Source organism: Notolepis coatsorum (assembly GCF_963971535.1).
Source record: "Notolepis coatsorum genome assembly, chromosome: 5".
Lineage (NCBI taxonomy): Eukaryota > Metazoa > Chordata > Actinopteri > Aulopiformes > Paralepididae > Notolepis > Notolepis coatsorum.
In genome coordinates this window covers 198,533,936-198,558,864 of record NC_140169.1, presented here as the reverse complement: position 1 = coordinate 198,558,864, position 24,929 = coordinate 198,533,936, and the positions used below count along the sequence as shown (strand labels likewise).

Genomic DNA, 24,929 nt, shown 5'->3' with positions numbered 1-24,929 from the left:
CTCTCTCGTTCCTCTCTTTCTCCCTCCCTCTCTCTCCACTGCACCTCTGCATTCTCTCTCTCTCTCTCTCTCTCTCTCTCTCCACTTAATCTCTCTCTCTCTCCCTCTCTCTCCACTGCACTCTCTCTCTATCTCTCTCCCTCTCTCTCTCCCTTAATCTCTCTCTCTCTCCTCCCTATCTCCCTTCATTTCTCTCTCTCTCTCTCTCTCTCTCTCTCTCCTCTCTCTCTCTCTCTCCCCCGTCTCTCTGGGGAGCAGGACATACATCTTATCTCTGCGCTGCGAAAACCCGGGTTGTTAGAATTCTATTAGCTGTAAATATCAATAAGGATCCTCACTTAGTGACGTTTCCCCGTCGCTCTCTTCAGCCTCATCCGGCTTTGAACGTCCCGTCGCTCTCTTCAGCCCTCATCCGGCTTTGATCGTCTTTTATTGTTTAGTCAAACAAACCACCGCGATTTATGGCCGGAACCCTGACAATCGCCACTTGAACGGATATATGCGTTAGATTTTTAGTACCTAACCCTAAACAGAGGGTGATAAAGTGAGAGAGGGAGAGGGGGGGGAGTGTAGAAAAGGAGGAATTATACAGGGATTGGTTTGCCAGCACACGCAACGTGAATGAATGAATGAATGAAAACTTTATTTAACAGATTGCAGAATGGGTACAATACAGTACGGCTCAATACATACAATTGTTAAGGGGATGCAGACCTGAGAAAGACGTTTGTCTTGTTTCCATCAGGGTCCCCCATTTTCAATTCATATAGACATTTATGACATACACAACATACATGACATTTATGGCATAGGGACATATAGGTATTTAGTACTGATACATTTGTGACATAGGCGGTATTCAAATATACAGTACTGTTACCCCTAGATCCTGACAGAGTATATACATATGATGGGGAGGGGACTGTACATTAGGAGGGGGTGGGTGGGTGGGAGGGAAATATACATACGGCGGGGAGGGAATATATACATGCGGTGGGGAAGGCACGTGCCTTTCTGCTGCATTGGTGGAAGTATTACTTTATAAATACTTGATGCGGGAGAGCTTCTGTGCAGAGGAGTGATCAATCATAACTGTATTCTGACACAGTTTATACACTATGGTCCCATTCATAATCATTGAAAATAGCCTTGGGGAAGGTCCTCCCATGTTATCATGTATAGTATACATAACAGAAGGCTTGCACTGGCAGCAGTCTTTAGTGAGTTAGTAAACACACATTCATCTTGTCGCACATCCACATTACACACACACACACACACACACACACACACACGCACGCACACACACACACACACACACACACACACACACGCACACACACACACACACACACACACACACACACACACACACACACACACACACACACACACACACACACACACACAGACCTTCACCCCTGATGGTGGCTAGGTCACATGACATTACTTACTACCCCCCACGGTGCCTCTTCTTTTAATGGGTTCTTTAATTCACTTCCATTGTGTGCTCCCTCCCGTCTGTGGCTCAGGGGTACACGGGTGGCGCTGGAAGGCTGCAGATAATAATAATAACTTTATGTATATGTTATGTATAGCACCTTTCATACAGGGGATTGCAGTTCAAAGTGTTTTACATCAGTAAGAAATAAGACATAAAATCTGTGTAAAACAAGCAGCAAGAGCAAAGCATAAACTGGGATAAAATAATGCAGATATATTTATCAAATCATATCAGAACCTCACGTTCCAAGGCTTCTTGAATTTCTGTAATGTGTTACAAAACATGATGAAGGTTATAGTATGCACCCAGCGTAAGTAAAATAATAGCAAGGGTAAAATGAGCAGACATAAAATCACAGTTTTTCACATTAGGATCTAACATCCCAACAGGCCACCTTGTTTATGGTTTGATTCAGTTTTAGTAGAATGTAAAAGACATGAATGATGAAATGAGCACATAAAGTGCAGACATACTATAAAATCACAGTTTCTTTACAGTGTATTTTACTTTACAGACTGTACAGTTCAAAGTCGTCTTTACCCTCTGTTTGGTATCCACAGTTTAAAACCTGACAGTCTTCCCTCCTGTTTGATACCCACTTTGACTCTTCACACCTCCCACTCAGGGCAAACCTCCCTCTCAGCGTGCAGTTTTCTCTCTCAGGGCGTGGTTCTAGGCCTGGGTCTTACACAGAGTTAAAGCCTGACAGTCTTTCTTGCTTGATACCCACACCGTTTAACACATTGGACGCCAGACCCGAGTATAGTCGGGTTAACTCGCCGACGCTTGAGCACCAATCACGAGTATAGTCAGGTTTTAATCGTTATTTATTTTATTAGCGATATCCATTCATTTTCATCCATCCAACCTGATGTTATCGTTGGGAATGGGTCTGAGCTTGCAAAAGGGCAAATACCGCCGCCTATCGTCTCCCGGATGGTATTGCACATCATTGGATTGGATTGGCTGGGGATGTGCGTCAAAAATAAAAGTCCGGTCCAGGTTTTCCTTCTTGGGCATGCAGTATCGTTATACCACATTGACTGGGGACACTCTGAACAGCGTGGATTATGTGTTTTGGATATATAACGTTGGATCAATAAACGCGATCAATATTTGGAATGCCGATCAGGAATTGGATTAATCTTTTTGCAGGACATCAGATATGAGGTAAGGACTCTATGTTACCAGTCTTGGGTTAATCAGATGTTTCTTTCACAGCGATCACAACATTTGTGTGTGTGTGTGTGTGTGTGTGTGTGTGTGTGTGTGTGTGTGTGTGTGTGTGTGTGTGTGTGTGTGTGTGTGTGTGTGTGTGTGCGCGCGTGCATGCTGTTGAAGCCGACCAATGCACGGATAAGCGATTTTTCAGCCCGCTTCTGTATCGTGCATGAGGACACATATACTATCGATAATCTTGCGTTTATTTGAAAACTATTCATAAATCAGCCGAAAAATGACAACGTGTTTTGTGTATTCCACTAAAGGGCTATTATCGCGTCTTTCTCTGGAATTACTAGAAATCACCAAAACTATACTCGGATTCAAAACGGTATAAAACGGATGTACTGATGAAAAAACTATCCATTTTGTACATGTTGACTGCAAGCAACTCATTGATAAGCGACGGGTGTATTAGACCCATAGCCATAATTTAAGATATATTTTAAGCACTCGCAAATCTCCCCGTCCTCCCATTGATTAAAGCGGCGACCATCTAGACCTATATTCGCCATATAGCTCTGGCGCTGAATGTGTTAATATCCGACAGTTTAGAAAGATAATGAAGGAGGCCAGGCCTGGGACTCAGTTTGTCTTGTGTCTCTGCCCTGCAGGCTGGGGTCAACATCCTTCTGCAGGACGTCAACGGGAACGTCCCCCTGGACTACGCCTCCGAGGGCAGCGAGACCAGCTACATCCTCCGCACACACCTGGAGGACAACGGTAACTGGGACTGTGCTGTCTTGTTGTTGTTGTTGTTGTTGTTGTTGTTGTTGTTGTTGTTGTTGTTGTTGTTGTTGTTGTTGTTGTTGGTGGTGTGGTGGGGGGTAGTGTTGTTGTGTTGTGTTATCCCGTATGGAAAAACAATATCAGAGACACATATGGGTAGATCCACAAAGAATGGATTGCACGGTGCTACTTGCACCCTTACTTACAATTCATTATGAATTGGGGACCGCGCAGGTGATTGATTGAATGAACATTTTATTAACAGATTGCAGAATGGGTACAATACAGTACGGCTCATCATATATACGTGATTGGGAGCCGACGCTTGACGGCCAATCATGTATATATACATTTTTTACTAGTTTTTTCTTTAATATCCTATTCAATGTCACAGAGCTGTATTTTGGCTGGAAAAGGCATATTGGGACTCGGAAAGTGCAGTACCGGCCAGATCCTGGTATTGGCGCTGTCTCAAGAATGCAGTAATCCTTGTTGCAGACTTGGTGTCACATTTTTTACGCTCCGGGCGGACTTTTCTGTTCTGTTCGGACTTTTTGCGACGCCGAATTCATTATGCAGTAAAGGAATATGGCATCAGCCAATGGACATATGATCTAGCAGATGGCGATCAAATAACTGGAAAATTCTTTTTGGAATCCAACCGGCCACAGGTAAGAGCAATTTGACGTAAATTTCAGCTTGATCCTGCAAGGATTTAATAGCCATCCCCCTGCTCATCTTATGTTGTGGTAATAATGAATTCCATTATTGGTAATCAATAATCAGAAACGACTTCCCAACCCCCCCCCCCCCTTTCATGCATTCGTGATGGAACATAATACCGATCATATGCATTTGGATTTCTAACTCTAGCTTGTGTAGGGATGAAACGCCAATCGATTTAACGTTATTAGCATAGCGCCTTATAAATAACGTTGCAGGAATTATCCCAGATCATTCCGATATAACACTCATATTCACCACGGTATAAAACGGGAACGTATTGATGAAAAAATTACTTCTTTATGGCATATTGAACGGAAGGTTCATACTGTCAATTGACAATTTAATTGGACCCATAGCTATAATATAAAATATAGATTTAGCTCTACAAACAACGTGACCCACAGTGGATGTTTGTAATGGAAAGGTGGCCTTCCTAGAGTGGGGCCCATCTAATGGCTGGCTGGGAATGTGTTAAGGGGATGCAGACCAGAGAAAGACTTTCGTCTTGTTTACATCAGGGTCCCCCATTTTCAATTCATAATGAATTGTAAGTAAGGGTGCAAGTAGCACCGTGCAATCCATTCTTTGTGGATCTAGCCCATAGTTTCTGCCCTCAGGAAGTTTTATAAGAAACACATCGTTTCTGCCCTCAGGAAGTTTTATAAGAAACACATAGTTTCTGCCCTCAGGAAGTTTTATAAGAAACACATAGTTTATGCATTCAGAAGGTTTTATAAGAAACACAGTTTCTGCCTTCAGGACGTTTTATAAGAAACATACAGTTTCTGCCTTCAGGTTTTATACGAAATTTATAGTTTCTGCCTTCAGGTTTTATAAGAAACGCATCGTTTCTGCCTTCAGAAGGTTTTATAATAAACACAGTTTCTGCTAGAGCCATATGAAATCCGTTTAATTTTTTTCCAAATTCTATTAATTTTTTTCCAAATTCCGTTTTTTCCGTTTTAATATTTCAGAATTCTGTATTTTGCTTTGTAGGCTCATTTTACCATCAGAAATAGTGTCTAATAAGTGGGAATGAATAAATGTCCACAATTTAATAAGATATAACAGTCCATTTAATAGGGCTGTCTTAAATACTTCGAAGCTTCGTTCGATGGGCATGGGATTCGAATATGAAAATAAATTTTGATTATTAAAAAATATATAAATATAAATGATATTTTTATTTTTTTTATTTTGCAAAATCAACTCTGCCTCTCTTTGTTAATTACAACAAGCAATGCTGTTTGTTATTTAAGATGAGGTCGGACTCGGCACTGAAAGATTTGTGTTCATTGTGCTGCTTTTATAAAGCCTCAAATGACGGCTTACAATATTTCATGAAAGCAAAGTGTTTTGTTGGTCTAAGATTTGAAAAGTTTAAAACTTTACAGCACTGACAAAGTTAATAAATTATAAATCTTTTTATTTTTTTTATTTTTTTTTTACAGTCCGCGATTCCGTCCGCGATTCCGTGAATGCGGATTTCATATGGCTCTAGTTTCTGCCTTCAGAAGGTTTTATAAGAAACATATATTTTCTGCCTTCAGGAAGTTTTATAAGAAACATATAGTTTCTGCATTCATGTTTTATAAGAAATGTATAGTTTCTGCCTTCAGAAGGTTTTATGAGAAACATATCGTTTCTGCCTTCAGAATCTTTAATAAGAAACATATAGTTATATATCATCTGGCTTCGCGTCTCGCTCTGCCTACTGAGATATATCATTATCTCCAGCACCTAGTGTGCTCTGGGAAACAAAACAAATGCACCCACTTGCACGTGACCATGCCACTCCCATGCGTGCCTCTATATTAGGCAGGAAGTGGTCACGCCTCACCCTTCCTCATTCTTTTTCAAACGTGGAAGCAGCTCACATCAAACAGGAACTTTATTATGAATCGTAGGGAGAAATTACGCAATGTTGGGCTTTCGCCAGAAGTATGCCAGCCTCCGGATCCTTCTTGGCACGTCCAGACAGCATGGCGGTCCTATCCTGTGTTTTTTCCTCGTCGCTTGACAGCGGGCCGATAGACTTCGTGCGACAGTTGGCAGTCGAGCTACGTCGCGCTCAGGTAGGACCTGCGCTGGCAGGCGTTGGTGCTGGCATGTGTAATACTGCTTGTTGTCTCATGAGATGACTGGGCGATGTATTGGCACGGGGGGGTGGGATATTTGGATAAACGTGGTCATCATGACTCACTGTTGGATGTTTCTCCAAGTATCTTAGTGCGTGCAGCTGATGCTAATGCTACAATGTTGGAGCGCCGTTTCCCATGTACCCCGCCGGGGCTGTCTTTACTCTTCCCTCCTCTTAACCATTCATGCTGACGGTCGATCAGTGTCTAATGTTGGGGGTTTAGCGGAGGCTTATTTACCCTTTACATGGGTGGATGGGCTGACGACAGGGCTCAGGGCAGGTGTGCATTTTGTGAATCTATGAATTGAAAATGGAGGACCCTGATGTAGACAGGACTAACGATTTCTCTGGTCTGCATCCCCTTAAAGGAAAACTCCAACATTTTGGGAAATTAGCTTATTTGGCATCTACCCTGGAGTTAGACACGAAGATACATACCCTTTCTCTTCTCTGTACATGCAGTAGGAGTAGGAAGACACGCGCCGTTAGCCTAGCTTAGCGTCAGTCACTGGAAGTCACTGTCCCGTCTCCCTGTCTCCCTGTGAGTTGCTCTCCCGGAGTGATGACCGGAGTGTCGGATGTCACATGATGAAGACCGGGAGGATGTGACCCTTGCTGCGTGCCCTCCTGTCTCCCTGTCTCCGGCTGTCTCGTAGTGATGACCGGAGTGCTGGACGTCCCACGATGATGACGGGGAGGTTGCGACCCTCTCTGCGCCGCCCCCTATCTCCCTGTCTCCGGCTGTCTCGGAGCGATGATCGGAGTGTTGAACGTCCCATGATTAAGATGGGGAGGACGCGACCCTCTTTGCGCCGCTCCTGTGCCTCAAATAGATCCGCTATCAGCTCTATCTTTAATCTTTCAAAATGTTCAGTTGCTATCAGCTCTATCTTACATTTTTCAAAATGTTCAGTTGCTATTCCTTGCACTCATCTGTGTTTCACTACACACATGAGTGCATGCTTACCAACTGTCCGTCTGCAACACTACTATCACCGACATCTAAGAAGGGAGATCCCCCCTTGAATGGCCCTTCTAAGGTTTCTCTCCTCCACACTGCCTGTGGTGCATTTTTTCCTATTGCTAGGTTTTAGTGAGTTTTTCCTTACCTGTCTGGGAGTGTTTGTATTCATTCATTTATTTTGCATTTACAGATGAAGCCTTTAGTTTTCATGGACACTTTGCCGCGACGCGCGCACGGTTATATCACGTCGTTTTAATTAATTAGGAACCCAGGCTGCTGTTCTGTTTTATGCCGCCAGGAGGCGCAAAGTCGACCGGCGGCGGTCTATTGAGTATTGACTTCCTCATTCATCACTGTGCCTTTGTGTTGATAACACGAGCCACTGTCAACGTTGGGACGGCGCGAGACTGAGAGAGACTTTATTGTGAATTTAAAATACGCTGGTAAAGTGGGGAGGGAGATTGTTCATTCAAGTAAGCTATAATACAGTATTATATGGCCACCAGACATATTCTCTCCGTGAAATTGCATTTATCCGTCGCGCAAAAAGCTGTTTTCTTTTACTTTGAAAGATTGTCACTTCCGCCTCAGTACTCAGCTACAGGGAATGAAATACGTTGGTAAGCTAGCGAACATTGCATTCCTTATTAATTTCAGTAACGTTATGTTTTTCATCTGGAATGCAACTGTCTGGATTATGCATTGAAACTCGAAAGACAGTAAATAAACTAATAAAACGTTCAAACTGTTCCAACTTGTGTATTGTTTTCATAAAAGTTGACTAAGATTGTACTCTTGTATTTTGCACTGTACAGTATGTCACAGGTGAGCTTGCTAGCCATTTGATTGTTAACGTGATACTCTGCAGTGCAGGTGAATAAAGTAGAAGCACTTCTTATAGTGTACAATAGGGGAAATAAGTATTGTTCAGTAAATGTATTTCCAATTAGCGTATTCAAGCTAAATTTGCACCAGACGTTTGTATTAACTCAAGAAATCTAAACATTAAAGTCCATATGTAAATAAAGTTATGTGTAATCAAGTGGAATGAAACAGGAAAAAAGTATTGGACACACTAAGAAAAAGCAGTACACCACAGCAAGGAAAGGCAAGGAACTAGCTGAAAACCAAAAGTAATTAGGAGGCAACTCTACCTACTATCTGTGCTAATAATGTCAACTGGGTTAGCATCGACCTCAGCATCCCTCAGCATCGACGGGGCACCGGTTGAGAGAATCAACAGCTTTAAGTACCTCGGAGCCTACATATCCGAGGACTAGACATGGACCACACACATTGAGAGTGTTGTGAAGAAGGCACGACAACACCTCTACTTCCTCAGGCGCCTAAGCAAGTTCCAAGTCAGTCAGAAGATCCTTAAAAACTTCTACTCATGTACAATAGAGAGCATCCTGACTGGCAACATCACCTCCTGGTTTGGGAATAGCACTGCACAAGACCGAAGCAGACTACAAAGAGTGACACGTTCAGCCGAACGCACAATTGGAGGGGGGCTCCCCACCCTCCAGAACATTTACAACAAGCGGTGCAGGGGCAAGGCTAAGAGAATCATTAAAGACTCCAGTCACCTGAACAACTGCCTCTTTGAATTGCTGCGGTCAGGCAAGCGATACCGAAGTATCAAGGCGAGCACAGAAAGACTCAGAAGAAGCTTCTATCCCCAGGCCATCAGGCTGCTCAACGAACAATGAACACTACACAACAACAACCATCAAACGCACATAGCACACACATCCACACGCACACACTCACTTTAAACAAACACACTGTAGCACCCACTCCCCACACCTTATAGCACACACTCACTTTAAACAAACACACTGTAGCACCCACTCCCCACACTTTATATTTATTGATGAAGGATTGCACTACAACTCGTACACCTTACTGTAAATTTTACCTAAATTGTACCTCATCCCATTTCTGCTTTGCACTATATAGTATTGTACATTAGTACACTGCATAGTATTGTATATTATATGATAACTCAGTTACGTCTATTCTGCATCGAACATTGTACATATGTCTATACTGAACACTGGGACCTCATTTTCTACTTCTAATTTACATGCTATACTATGTTATTTGATACTATCTTGTCTAGCACAGTCTCTGGAGCGTAACAGTAAGAAGCATTTTGTATGAAAGTATTCTGTACTTCTGTATGACAACTATTAAAGAAACTTGAAACTTGAAACTTGTTAGAATATATTGATGGGCTATAAAATGTTTTTTTGTTTGTTACCAAGGTGCCACACAAGAAACATCAACTGATGGGTAAAAGCAAAGGGCTAGCCTCTCAAGACCTTCACAAACAGATTGTTGCAAATCATGAAAATAGAATTGGCTAAAGACGTATTTCACAACTTCAGAATCTTCCAGTAAGCACCATTGGGGGCATTATCCATAAGTGGAAGCAACATCACTCCATCATCAACCGGCCATGCACTGGTGCTCCTCGCAACATTTCTGATCAGGGAGTCAGAAGGATACTGATGGGCCAAAATCACACCTGAATACTGCGGGTGATCATACAGAAAGCATCCTTGAAGCTGTCATTCCAAACAAAGTTTTAGTTTTGAATCACTTCTCTTGTAACACAACTCCTGGTCTACAGTTCTCCTGGTACAGTGTGTAAACCCATCTTAGGTCCCGTCATCTATTAACAGTCTATACTGTAGTTGAGGGGAACCTGTGTCAGAATAGTCATTCTTATGGTGAAGGTCAACTATTCCTGATTTTGCTATAGGGACCCACCGGAACCCATGCAAGGACCGGCTTTTTATTTAATATTTATTTCAGATATTGATTGAAGTGTGTTTTTAGTCGACGGCGAAAGATTGATCGGGTTTCGACTGTCCTAACTGTGATGAGAAGTAGGAATGACCTTGACTGAAACTGACTAAACTCATGCCTTGATCAAATCCATTAATAGCTAAATAGAACTGTGTTGATTAAAAATTGCACAGTTGTGTTTCTAGGGTGCCAGGTGAAATAGGCATGTTGGAATACCACCCACATATTGGCATGAGGACAGTACTTATCGTTTATTAGCACATCTTTTGATGAGTTGGTCCCTTACACTTTAGAAGAACAAGTTACAGGTTGAAAAAACCCTCAGCTCAGAACTAGGCAAAATCTGCATATGGCTCGCTGATAACAAACTATCATTACACATGGGCAAAACAGAGTCCATTCTCTTCGGTTCAAATCAAATCAAATCAAATTTATTTATAGGGCCCGACAACACACGTTAATGTCCCCATGGGCCGTACAGGTCTTCTTTAAACAAGTCAAGAAGACAACATAACATAAGTCAAGAACAGAACAAGAACACAATAGGGTCCAAACATTTTTTAGATGAATGCAAATAAATGAAAGAATGCAAGCACTCCCAGACATACCCCACGCGAAGGTAAGGAAAAACTCACTAAAACCTAACAATAGGGAAAAAAGCTCCACAGGCGGTGTGGAGGAGAGAAACCTTAGAAGGGCCATTCAAGGGGGGATCTCCCTTCTTAGATGTTGGTGATAGTAGTGTTGCAGACGGACAGTTGGTAAGCATGCACTCATGTGTGTGGTGAAACACAGATGAGTGCATGCAATAGCAACTGTACATTTTGAAAAATTAAAGATAGAGCAAATAGCGATAGCAACTGAACATTTTGAAAGATTAAAGATAGAGTTGATAGCGGATCTATTTGAGGCACAAATAACAAACTCAGCAAGACCGACGGCTTCTCAGTTACAGTGGGTGACAATATGGTCATAAGGAAACAAGATATTACCTACCTGGGTTCCATCCTAGAGGCAAATCTTTCCTGTGACAAAATGGCATCCAATGTAATAAAAAAAGTCAACCAACGAACTAGATTCTTGTACCGGTTCTCGTCTCTGGTAAACAAGAATACCCTGAAGACTCTGGCAGGAGCACTCATTCAAGGGCACTACGACTATGCATGCACCTCATGGTACCAAAGCACCTCAAAGGCGCTAAAAACAAAATTACAAACATCTCAAAACAATCTGGTCAGACTACTGCTTGACCTTACTCCTAGATCCCACCTCACCCCTGCCCACTTTGACAACCTAGGATGGCTTAGAGTAGATGCAACTTGCAATGGGCCTGGTCTACAAGATACACTACACGACCAAGGTACCCATGTACATGTCAAAATACTTCCCACTTTCAAAAACACTCTCAAAAAACACCTACGGGAGACTGCAATTATAAACTGGCCCCTGTAAATGTCCTAACACAACCCCCCCCCAATGTACAGTAAATGACCAAGTATAATAATAATAATAATAACTTCGTTTTATATGGCGCCTTTCAGAGGACCCAAGGTCGCTTTACATAGGGGGGGGGGGGGGGGAGATGACAAATTAACAAACATAGTGGACAGACACAACATATACATATAAAGTGAGAAAGTTAGGGGTTGAAGGCCAAGTTGAAGAGGTGGGTTTTGAGCAGTTTTTTAAATGAGTCCAGAGTTGGGGCGGTGCGGAGTTCTGCGGGGAGGGAGTCAATATTCCAATGTACAGTTTTGCTTGTTCAGTTGTACAGTGTCCCCCACCCACTCCTCCTACCCAACCTCCCCCCCAACCTCCTCCAATGTACAGTTTCTATGTCAAATGTATATACTCTCTTTTCTGGACTATTTTCAAATCACAAACAGTACTGTATTTGCAAATCTGGTATGTCATAGATGTAGCAGTACTGTCTATCTGTATGTCATGTATGTCATATATGTTATGATGAATTGAAAATGGGGGACCCTGATGTAAACAAGACGAAAGTCTTTCTCTGGTCTGCATCCCCTTAACAATTGTATGTATTGAGCTGTACTGTACTGTACCCATTCTGCAATCTGTTAATAAAATGTTCAATCAATCAATCAATCTCCCCGTACTGTGGTTTCTTCTCAACCTTGGGGGAAATGGAATTGAGGTACATGAGTGTAGCAGATAAACATGCTCCTTTAAAAAAGTTCACTGTCAAATCAGCCCCATGGATAGATAGTAGTTTAAGGATTTTAATGAATGAGAGAGACATAGCCAAAAAAGCATCAGTGTGTTCCAGTTCTGCTGCGCCAACAATTAGCATTTCAATGGTGTGTTTGTGTGTGTGGGGGTTTCGCCGCATTACAATGTCACACCTACAGTACATACACAGTATAGTCACTCTACTACCCCCCTGTTGGGATGGAGGGAGAGACGAGACAGACTGAATGAAAACTTGTTTTCAAGTTTAATGTACATTAAGTTGTAAAGCACTTTGGATAAAAGCTCTATATAAATGCTGTACTCTGTCGTCTACTCTAAGCCATCCTAGGTTGTCAAAGTGGGCAGGGGTGAGGTGGGTTCTAGGGGTAAGGTCAAGTAGAAGTTTGACCAGTTTGTTTTGTGATGTTTGTAATCTTGTTTTTAGCGCCTTTGAGGTGCTTTGGTACCATGAGGTGCAAGCATAGTCGTAGTACCCTTGAATGAGTGCTCCTGCCAGAGTCTTCAGGGTATTCTTGTTTACCAGAGAGGAGATCCGGTACAAGAATCTAGTTCATTGGTTGACTTTTTTTATTACCTTGGATGCCATTTTGTCACAGGAAAGACGACAAGCACAACACCAGCCTCTGCCACAGCGATGCATGTCAAGCTCTCTCTCGTCTGTTGTGCATTAACGTATTGTGTGTTTATAAGCAAGTATTACACCATATTCAAAACACAGTCCTCTCAAATCACCATGTCCTCCAACACACAACCTAAAGAAGTTTGACATCCAACCACAGTGCAAATGTAACAGTAAAGTGCAATAGTGATATACAATGAACAGGTGATTAAACTCTGTGTAAAATATATAAATTAGTACTACTGAGTAATAGTGCTAATTACTACTCAGATGTATGTATAGAGTTGTAGTATAATACAGTGATAAATGCTTATGTCATAAAGGACAGTTATTAATGTGATACTGCATTTGCACACATTTGTTACACCTGATTTTGTAAGTAAGAGGTCTGGACATGGACATGGTTGCAGCCATTTGTTTTATTATTCATTTCAATTTGGAACGTCACACAACTCAAGCAAAGTAATAACATGGAAGCATGTTCTAGTGTGAGGAAGTGTGCTCTTCTGTCCAGCACCTAGTATTTATCGTTTGGATGCGCTTGCTGCTGTAAACCTTGTGCGAGACATGGTTTTGGATCCATCAACTTTAGTACTACTGAGTGTAGTGCTAATCAGATGGCACAGTCTCTTACATTTCAAATGCATGGGGAGGAAGAGTTTATACCCGACATTTCATTAATAAAACATTCTACATTAAAGCTCTTATATAACCGTGAGACAATAATTTTTGCTTTGGCTTTTGGGACCTTCGTCATTCTGGAGACTGCTATGATGTTGTGGTCACTGAAACCTACAGGAACAGAGACTGCCTTTGAGCATTGGCCTGGCACGTTTGTATAAATATGATCAATACATGTAGATGAAATGCCAAATGCAAAACCTGTTTCTATCTTTTCTAAAAAATATTAAAACCTTCTATAGTTACAGCAGAATCAGAGAAGGAATCATCAAGGTGCGTTTCAGAGATGGCAAGGATATTAATCCAGTTAGCTTTGACCATACATTCAATTTCATAGCACTTATTTCTCAGACTACACACATTGATATGAGCTATAACCAAAACCCTTATGCAAGCCTAGCTTAATACAGGAAGTGTCAGTAGGCCTACCGACCATAAAGCAATAGTCTCAATGGGTTTCAGAATAACCAGGGAGTGATACTGGAGTCCCTAAACAGTTGGTTGTTGATATATAGTCTATCCACTACAAGGGCGTTTGTTTAAGCTTCGATGATCTTTTACTCAGTTGAATGAATGAATGAATGAAAACTTTATTTAACAGATTGCAGAATGGGTACAATACATTACGGCTCAATACATACAATTGTTAAGGGGATGCAGACCTGAGAAAGACGTTTGTCTTGTTTCCATCAGGGTCCCCCATTTTCAATTCATATAGACATTTATGACATACATAACATACATGACATTTATGGCATAGGGACATATAGGTATTTAGTACTGATACATTTGTGACATAGGCGGTATTCAAATATACAGTACTGTTACCCCTAGATCCTGACAGAGTATATACATATGATGGGGAGGGGACTGTACATTAGGAGGGGGTGGGTGGGTGGGAGGGGAATATACATACGGCGGGGAGGGAATATATACATGCGGTGGGGAGGAGACTGTCTATTAGGAGGTGGTGGGGGTTTTGGGCATTTACGGTGGCCAGTTTCGAATTGCAGCCTCCCGTAGGTGCTCTTTAAGGGCGGTTTTGAATGTGGGCAGGGATTCACATTCCTTTACAGCTTTGGGTAGGGCGTTCCACATTGTTGTGGCATAATTGCGAAACGTGTTTAGTCCCTTGTTTGAGCCGAATCTGGGTTTAACATGATTTGTTGAGCTTCCTCTGGTGTAGTGGTTGTGGTATTCACTGACCTTTGGGAAGTATTTTGACATGTACATGGGCACCCCGGTCGTATAGTGTATCTTGTAGACCAGGCCCATTGCAAGTTGCTGTACTCTGTCGTCTACTCTAAGCCATCCTAGGTTGGCAAAGTGGGCAGGGGTGAGGTGGGTTCTGGGGTTCAGGTCAAGTAGTAGTCTGACCAGTTTGTTTTGTGATGTTTGTAATTTTGTTTTAAGCGCCTTTGAGGTGCTTTGGTACCATGAGGTGCACGCATAGTCATAGTACCCTTGAATGAGTGCTCCTGCCAGAGTCCTCAGGGTATTCTTGTTTACCAGAGAGGAGATCCGGTACAAGAATCTAGTTCGTTGGTTGACTTTTTTTATTACATTGGATGCCATTTTGTCACAGGAAAGATTTGCCTCCTTAAGTTTGGGCTTAATACAGTCTGTAATCTTCTGTGACTTTGTCTGAATGTTAAGCTATTTCAGTACAATAAATGCCCCTCTATACAGTTAAACTGGCCTGATGGTGTAGCTTATTTCCCCATTGTACACTATAAGAAGTGCTTCTACTTTATTCACCTGCACTGCAGAGTATCACGTTAACAATCAAATGGCTAGCAAGCTCACCTGTGACATACTGTACAGTGCAAAATACAAGAGTACAATCTTAGTCGACTTTTATGAAAACAATACACAAGTTGGAAGTTTGAACGTTTTATTTTTACTTTCGTCTTGTTATATCAGGGTCCCCCATTTTCAATTCATAATGACATACATGACATACAGGTAGACAGTACTGCTACATCTATACATTTATGACATATCAGTTTTGCAAATACAGTACTGTTTGTGATACAAAGTAGTAGTAGATAGTAGTATAGACATAGCAGCATAGTAGGTAGTAGTAAATAAAACGATATGCAAATATACAGTAAGGAACCTGACGTGTCGCTAACTCCGCCATCACAACCATTGAACTATTATAACTCTGTTACACCTATACACGCCTGGCCCATAGTAGGTAGTAATAGATAGTAATACATACTGTACTGTAGTCAGAAATAAAACGTTACCAAAAGAATAATATTCTAATGATATTATCTGTCTAACTCGGCCGTCCCCGTCCACTACGGCTGATGCAGACTCAGCCGAACATTTAGGCAAATCACAGACGCCGATACCACTAAGTTCCAGCATGGGGGAGAGGAGAAGACTGTGTTTACTGTTACGCCTGTATGCTAAACGCTTTGTCTCAAGACTTAAACTATGTTTTACCGTGGCAGAGGGCACAGGACGTGACCGTCACCCTCTAGGAGGTGTCTATACGACATGTGTCTAGAGTAGTGATATCTATATAACAAAAATTAATCTATTCTAAGGTGTGTGCACTGCATCTTACAGTTATCAGACTCGTCCAGTAGAGGCCGACCTTGGGGGAAATCAGACTCATACAACAGTTTGACCCTGAAATGATACTACAGTCCCCCGTTGTGGGTTTTATATACCCACATATGCCCATAGTAATATCTCAATCAAACTGGTCATACACCTCCCAGGTACCATAACCTTTTAACCTTAGCAAAACCACCTAAAAAAACAAAAAATTTAAAGAATCTCTAAAAAACAGTTCAAAACAGTTCATTTCTTTACAGTACCGAATCCCGACTCATCCATATACCCCCCACCCTCGTTATTTCACTTTCACACACATTTATCAGTTATTATAAGTTGACATCCAGTCTAGGTCAGTTTCTCTATACAAAGAGAACATCGTCCCATGTATCAGCTTTTTTGTTTATTTTACTATACTTATCATGTAATTAACCAAACATGTCTATTTGTGTGTCTGACTCTGAAAGAAAAGGATTAATACATCGCACCAAAAGATTTAAACATTTCTAAGAAAAGAGGGAGCATAAAATCAAAAAATATATAAAATGTTCTCCCTCCAGGATCACTGAGATCCCAATTATCATTAGCTTTCCACTTGCTTTTTTTCTCTATCTATACCTCCGAGGTCTCCTGATAGCTTGTTGTGGACGAGGACATTGTTCTGGACTTGTGCTAATCACTACTGCTTCCGGTTCGTCTGGTACACCATCAAAATCCACAGAGGAGAAATCATTATGTTCCAATTTATAATTTTCTCCTCTGCCTGGCTCCTGTAGGAATCCCTCATCCCCTACCGATGGACAATTGTGTTGTCCTCTGTCTGGCTCCCCATAATCGTCCGCATCTTCTCCTTCGTTTAGGAGTTGCGCTTCCCCCGTTCCCTGCTCAGGGGTCAGCGGTTCAGACTCCAATTCTTGGCCAATATCTACCGCTTTTACGCAATGCGAAAGATGGTACCACATCGGTGAACCTTCTACCTGTAAAGCCTTTTCGGTGGCTCGGACGACCTTGTAGGGTCCTTCTCTTCGGTAGGATCTGAGGTGTACTTAACCTACTCACCTCCTCCTCTTGTTCTGCCTCCTGCCTGCTGGAGACATGAACAAGAATCTCCTCGTGGATCTTTGACATGTACTTCACGTACTCGCGCATCTCATTGTCCAGGATGTCCAAACTCGGACCTTTGCCTGACGCGCGCAAACCTGGCACCACCATGCAATGACCGATCATCATTTCATGCGGTGTCAGACGCAGACCGCGAATTTCACTCGAACGACACGCCATCAATGCTAATGGGAGAGCACTTAACCAATTTAAACCTGTGTGTTGACAGATCTTTACCAATTTGTTCTTTAGAACGCCATTCATGCGTTCCACCATCCCCTGGCTCTGAGGGTGATAAACGGACCCAAAACTCTGTTTTACGCCTAAATGTTGAAGTACTAGACGTACAGTTTTGTCTACAAATTCTTTCCCGTTATCGGACACTATGCGGTCTGGAATTCCGTATCTTACCACGACATCCTGGCACAATAACTTAACCACCGATGCTGCATCCTTGTGACGGGTGGCGCACGCCTCCACCCATCTTGAAAAACGACAAACAACGACAAGAATATACCGCTTCTGATTAATTGGTTTAATCATGTCAATGTAATCAATCACAAGTTCCCGCATTGGACCATTGGGCGTGGGGATATGTCCTGGTGACACACTAAGCCCCTTACGTACATTATTTTTCAAACATATCGTACATCTACCTATCACATGATCAATTTGACTCGTTAAATTTGGCGCCCAAAAGCCATATTCTCGTATTTTTCTACTCACCTCTCCTCGATGAGCATGACAGAAGTCATGAGCCGTTTGGATCTGCAGTCCGACCAGGCCAGCAAGAGCCACCACAAATCCACTGTGGCTACGCCATAAACCTGTAACATCCTGACTAGCCCCCCTGGTTTCCCAGAGGTTCCTTTCTACCTGACTAGCCTCTTCCTGAAAAGTCAAAACATCCTTGTAAGTTATCTTGTCCTCTAACTCAACCTTGTGTGTGATAACCAAGACCTTACCTGCTCTGTCGGCACCTGTCACTAGCTTGGCAGCTTCATCTGCTCTGTTGTTCCCTCGAGTCACTTTGGACTCGTCTGACTGGTGCGCAGCACACTTGATTATCGCAATCTGTTTTGGTTTCATAATTGCTTCTAACAAACTCTCAATCTGGCTACAATGGCGTATGGTGCTCCCATCGGCTTTCTTGAATCCTCTCCCTTTCCACACTGTGCCAAATAAGAATGCAATATTTTGCGCATAGGCCGAGTCTGTATGAATATTCACGAATTTGCCCTCTGCCATCTTACATGCTTCAGTCAGTGCGACTAATTCTTCCAGCTGAGCTGAGCAGGGTTGTACCAAGGCTTGGGCCTTCTCTACCACAAACCCTTCGTCCTGTGACCTTACCACGGAGTAGCCTGCTTTTAGTCCCTCACCAACTCGATAACAAGAGCCATCTGTCCATAATTCCAGATCTGGACTGCTAAATGGGAAAGCCTGCAAGGCTGCTCTGAGTTTAGAGTACCTCTCGGCTTCAGCCACACAGTCGTGAGGTTCTCCATCCTCAGGCGTAGGGATGTCCGCTGCCGGGTTCGTTGTAGAACACCTGACCAGAGTCACATCTTCCTGTTCCAAAAGCCTGTAATAATGTCTAATACGAGGCATTGTTAGTGCATATTTACCGGACTCCAACAGACTCTTTAAGTCATGCCTCGCCATGATATCCACTGGATATCCCATCATGATACTTGCGGCTTTCTCGTACATTGTTCAAGTTCAAGTTTCTTTATTAGTTGACATGCAAAGATACAGAATACCTTCACATGGAATGCTTTTTTCTGTTATGCTCCTATGAGGATCATAGGATGCTTGGATCATACACATACAGCTCATTACAGTAATATTCCACAATTATTACATTTTAGATAGTAATAATGGTACAGAGCCTTGAGACAAACATATGCATATTCACCACCGCAAACAGACTGGCAGCCGTCATAGGCAGCGCCATTTACGAAAGGAGGGGGGAGTGGGTTGGGGTTGTTACAGGGCTGTAGGGGGGGGGGGGGAGTGATCCCTCACACGAGGCAGCCGACAGTGCAGCGCCAATGCAGAGGAAGGGCTCTACTTCCAAGTAGGCAATGAAGTAGTACGCCATTGGCTGTGGTCGCGCCCCCACCCCGGTGTCCTGGGTCAACACCGCGCATGCTTGCTTCTGATCTGGAGAAGAAGAGACATAAAGTATGAATTTCTTGGTATAGTCAGGCAACGCCAGGGCTGGCGCTTCTAACATTCGGGACTTGATTGTTTCAAACGCCCGTAAACCATCCTCAGTCCAAGTCACTTTACTACTCAGTTTATCAACGCCCGCTTCTTTCATCATGTCCCTTAAAGGTTTCACTATCTCAGTATAGTTTTCGACCCATGGAGCACTGTACCCAACAATACCCAAAAATCCCATCATTTGTCTTACCGTCACAGGTTTGGGAGCCTTCTTAATGGACACCAAATGTTCTTCCGAAATAGCCCGATGGCCCTGTGAAATTGTTTGTCCTAAATAAGTCACTTTAGGTTTACAATATTGCAATTTCTTCAAAGACACTTTGTGGCCTTTTTCTGCTAATAACTGCAACAGCTTCACAGATTCGCGGTGACATGTTGTCTGATTATCTGCACACAAAATAAGATCATCCATGTACTGAATGACCCTAGAGGTCAATATTTTATCCAACCCGTCTAAGTCCTCCCTTAGGATCTTGTTAAATATGTGTGGTGAATGCTTTAGTCCCTGAGGGATCCTAGTATACTCATAATGCTCATTTTTATAGGTAAAACCAAAAAAAAAATGGCACTCTTTGCTCAACGGTACACTAAAATATGCACTACACAAATCAATAACCGTAAAACATTCAGCTTGCGGTGGGATAAATGTCAACAAAGTGTGAGGATCTGGGACATCCGCAGGATAGTCAATTAAAACCTCGTTGACAGCCCTCAAATCATGTACCAATCGGTACAAGGTGTCAGGTTTCTCCACTGGAAGCAACGGCGTGTTGCTTCTGGGGTTTTTGGTTTTCTGTAGCACTCCTGCTTTCAGAAGTCCTTTGATTTGTGGCTCGATTCCAGCCACCGCTTTCTCCTTCAGTGGGTACTGATTTTTCCAAGGCAGGGTGGCTCCCGGCCTAAGCTCCACTCTCACAGGTTGAGCGGACTTGATTAATCCAATGTCAGTGCTGTGTTTCGACCACAGCTCTCCTGGTACTGCCTCCATCATCTCCTCCTGGAGGCTCAATGTTTTAGGAAACTCTCCCACTGTCTCTTGGGATAGTTGCACAGTTTGGGGACGACCCATCCCTGTGCCTTGGACCATGATCTTAACAAACCTTTTGTCGGGGCTTATCCAGATCAGTTTATTTTCCTTCGTCTGTTCAAATTTGATTCCTTCCGCTTTCTTCATCATCTCGCCAATGTGCTGCTGATCACATGAGTTAGTTACCTTTAAAGTCACATGGGGAACACTATCCGCAATCCCGTGTTCTTTTCGCAAATAGTCGCTCCGTGAGATACGTAGCGATGTTCCTTGCGGACCCAATATGCTATATTTCTTCTGGTTGAACCCTCAGCCACTCCTTGGCCTGTGACGGGTCTTCATCTTTATGATATTGCAGAGTGCAATGGTACGGTGTCTTTGGGTCGCTGGCTTCTGGCATGTTGGCGGTGATAAATGTCTCCCATTTCAAGGCCGAACCAAGCAAGTCTTGGCCCAATCCCCCTAGCCAATAGACTTCCGGTGGTCGGCTGTCGATCCTTTGCACCATCTGATAGTATTGGTCCTCCCGTACATCTATCACAATCATCAGCTGTGCATTTAATATCCATCCCCAGCAAACCCAGGCCATCTCGGCCTAATAAGTTAATGGGCGAGCTTTCCGAGACGAATAGGGGAATAGTCGCTTCCCTGCCTTGATATCTCAGGGTCACAGGGTCGGTCACTGGGATCAGCTGTTTGATTCCCTCAAATCCAATTGTCCTTACATATCGACCGGACATGGTTAGGTGCGTGGCGTCCTGGGGTTGTACTACCGTATAGGCTGCTCCGGTGTCTGCCATCATCTCGACAGACTTGTCATTTACCGATATGCGCACAATAGGCTCCTCCCTCAAAGATGACACTGACAGCTGACACCTCTCCATTGGATTCTCTGGGCCTCTTCAGAGTGGTTGATCCGGCCCTCTGGATGGGTTCACTGGGCCTTGTTTCCCATTCTGGTTCTGGCCTTGGTTTGTTTCTTGATACCGACCCTGGTTTTGCCCGTATCCGCCTCTTCTTCTGTTGTTCCATCGAGGTCCTCCTCTTGTGGGTCGAGGACGATACTCTCCTCCTCGGGGGTTGATATTCTTGATCACAGTCCCTAGATATATGTCCGAAATTTCCACATGGCCAGCACTCCACTGACCCTTGCTGAGGTCTGAATCCATTCGATCCTCCTCTTTGACGTCCATTCACTCCTTGGGGCTGCCAGTTCGGCCCCCTCTGGCTCTGTTGCTGTACTGGTGCCGGTCCCTCCTGGCTTCCAGGCTGTGCTGATTCCTGGTTGTTCAGTTGTCTACTCATCCCCGTCTCGGCTCTGGGCTGTGCGGCTTGTACCATGGCTTGTAGGTATTCCACTACCTTGGTTGCCTCGACAGGCTGTTGGTACAAGAGCTTTCGATGACTTGCCATTTCTTTCTCCTTGGCCTGTTGCTCCTTCTTTCGGTGCAGCTCCACTTGATCGCTTACATTTTCCATGTATTGGTCTAAGGGAAGACTCCCCAGACACACCACCTCATTCAGTTTTTGTCTCACTTCGCTGGAGAGGCCCTTCTGTATCTTTTCTCTGAGCATTGCCTCTCCCATTGGATTCGTTTCCGGGTCTTGACCAGTCATGTCTCTCCAGGTGGCTTAGGCCTTCGCCACATACTCCCTTGGGTGGGTATCAGGCCCCAAGGCACCAATGTGGATCTTGTCTGGGTGCATCATGGTTTGATAGGTTGCCCGCAGTACCTGCCACATTGCTCCCCGGTGGGCGGTGAATAGGTCCTGGTCATGTGCTCCTGAAACTACGTACCTCATCAGACCAGCCTTGTTCAGTAGATCTTCCATGACCTGTGAGAGAGCAATCGCTTGACATCGCCCATAGCCAGCTGTTGGCCCACCATCATTTCCTCCAGTTTGGCAATCCATGGAAAGGCCCCGTTCTGGAGGGAGGGCAGCTTCTCCGATATTTGGGTCATATCTGAAGCATTCCAGGGCTGATACTCCAATCCCTGTTGTTTTATCATTACTGGCATTACGTGGGACGCTTGCTCTCTGGTAGCGGATCTGGTCACTCTTCTATTCTCAGTCGTTCTCAATTCTTTGATGTCATCCTTTATTTTATCCCTTTCGCCTTCCACCGACATTCGTATGGTTTGGGCCTCTCTCCAGACTGCAGTGATCTCTTGGTATCCCGGGGAAACGTTGTCTTCGGCCTCGTTGTAGACCTGTATCCGTGTTCCCATCTCGCATATTTCCTACACCATTTCCTGGTGTCGTACTTCTATTTCCTCCAGGGCATTGATCAGTTTCCGCATCTCGCTGCTTTCTTCCATGGCTGGTGGGGGAACGAGGGTTGGAGCAGACATTCTTCTTTTTGGTGTCGTCCCCACAAAGGTTTGCTTCTTTTGCTCCTCTTTCTCACGCTCCCTATCCTTTATCTGGTATTGGTCCGGTGTTTCCCCCACCTTTAAGACTGTGTCCAGGTCTTCCTGGTGTCTGCTGGCTGAGGGGATGGGGAGATGACGATAGAGGGGACCTTTCGTTGTCTTTCTCTGGGGGAAGTTTCCCCTGTCACTGAGGTCTGTGCCATATTGACTGTCCATGCCTTCCTCCCAAGTCCTCCTGTCTTCGCTTGTCCTTCCGCCCAGAGGATCTCCTGCTGTGCGGCAGAGAGTGGTTGATTTCTCCTTTGTTGCATCCTTTCTTCTAGATACATCTGCGCCGCTCCCGGTATGAGGAGAAGTTAGGGGCTGAGTTACTCGCTCCCTCCTTCTCCCCTCCTCTTGGTCGTCTGATCTAGGCGTTAGGGTGATTGTTGTCACTGCACGTCCCGTCTCTGTCTTACGGCCGCTCTCGTTTGTTATATCATACAGGCTATTCATTTCTATTATAGGCAGGATAGGGTATACTGGTTCCCTATTCCTGCTAACATATGGTGGGGGTGCTATAACTACCTCAGTTCTTACCTGTTCTGCTCTCGGTAGGGGTCCTTGGGTGAGCGGGGCTATCTCAGCTGCGCTTTGGGAGGTGACTATTGTCCTATCGGGGGCCAGGGGAGTGGTCGTGATTGGGACTATCTCCTCTGTCGGCTGGGCCTCCTCACTGACAGTCGAACTGCCCTTCTCCTCACTCTTCCTCCTCTGAGCTTCCCGAGAGAAGAGTTCTAATGCATGCGTTTTTCGCCCCTTTTCGTCAATTTACCCCCTTTTTTCCCTTTTTCCTCCTCCGTCCTGTAAGTCCTAATTAGAGCATGCAGATCTGCTATTATAGCCAAATCAAAAGAGCCCTCAATAGGCCAAGGTTTTGCGATGTGTGGCCATCTTTTATTCCATTTCTTTGATAACCTAGTAATTTTTGCCAAATAATAAGGATTGTCCTGTGTGAAAGGATTATTATTAGCAATCATTTGTACCGGGCTATCCTCCATCCAACCAATTAGGGTAAACTTCTCTTTGTTTGCCACAGTTTCCATTTTCTTATCCACGTTTCTTCTTCTCTTTCTCTAGAGGTTTAATTTCCTATCAATTATTTAACGATGGCAGCAGGCAAAAAAAATTATTCTGTAATTCCTGTCTAAATGTAGGTGTCTATGCTTTTTGTGACTGACTCCTACTCGAACCGCCAGTAGTGGCACTGTATGCCCTAACTATTCTCTCCTTTCCCTTTCCCTTTCACCCGAAATTCCTATTCTTACTTGATTTGTGGTGTTCCGCGTGCCCAGTAGAACTGCTGAAGACAAGAGCACACAAAGACAACAGTTATTTTTAATTTATCAACTGGACTCGCACTTTACTCCGTCTCTATGATACAATTTTTGAGAGGTTCTTATCGTTAACAGTATGAATATCCTCTTACTTTCTTCATACTATCTTAAAAACAAGATATTTGTGATTGATACATGTGTTTGATGTCGCCAGTTTCTACTCCCTGATATTTTTCCCGATCTCAGTCAACACACTGGCTTTTTATTTGCGTCAAATCCTGGCTCTCCACTACTCCGCTTTGACTCCACTCCAATTTTGATTCTCCTCGAAAAACAAAAACATCTTGATTAGAGCTTTATCCTTTATCAATTACATTCACATTCATTCATGTTCTTCCACTTATTCAGTACCACCATACCCCCCAGGGGACACTCGTCACCCAGACTCATGTCCATTAGAGATAAACCAAAGAATGCACAGGACACCGCGCCTTGCACGCTGCGAGGTGCCAGCCTCCGTTTCCTGGAGAGCCCATCACAGACCCCCCACATAGACCAGAATACACCTCACCACAGGCACAAGGCAGTCAGCGTCCAAGCACCATATCACACCACTCAAGCTACAATCCCCAGGATCCAGTGCCCTGCCGGGCGGCCATGCATAGCCGACCGGACCCAACACCGAACCACGGGTA

General features: G+C 43.8%; 1 protein-coding gene across 1 annotated transcript in view; it reads left to right on the top strand.

Annotated features, from left to right (window-relative positions):
- The window catches only part of myo16 (myosin XVI), a gene marked incomplete at both ends in the record, with an annotated part of 362,367 nt that overhangs the window by 141,627 nt on the left and 195,811 nt on the right, over window positions 1-24,929 (top strand). Inside the window, one exon of the mRNA XM_084314410.1 lies at window positions 3,340-3,448. Coding sequence (XP_084170536.1) covers window positions 3,340-3,448 — 109 coding nt within the window. The remainder of the gene's footprint in view (window positions 1-3,339; window positions 3,449-24,929) is intronic.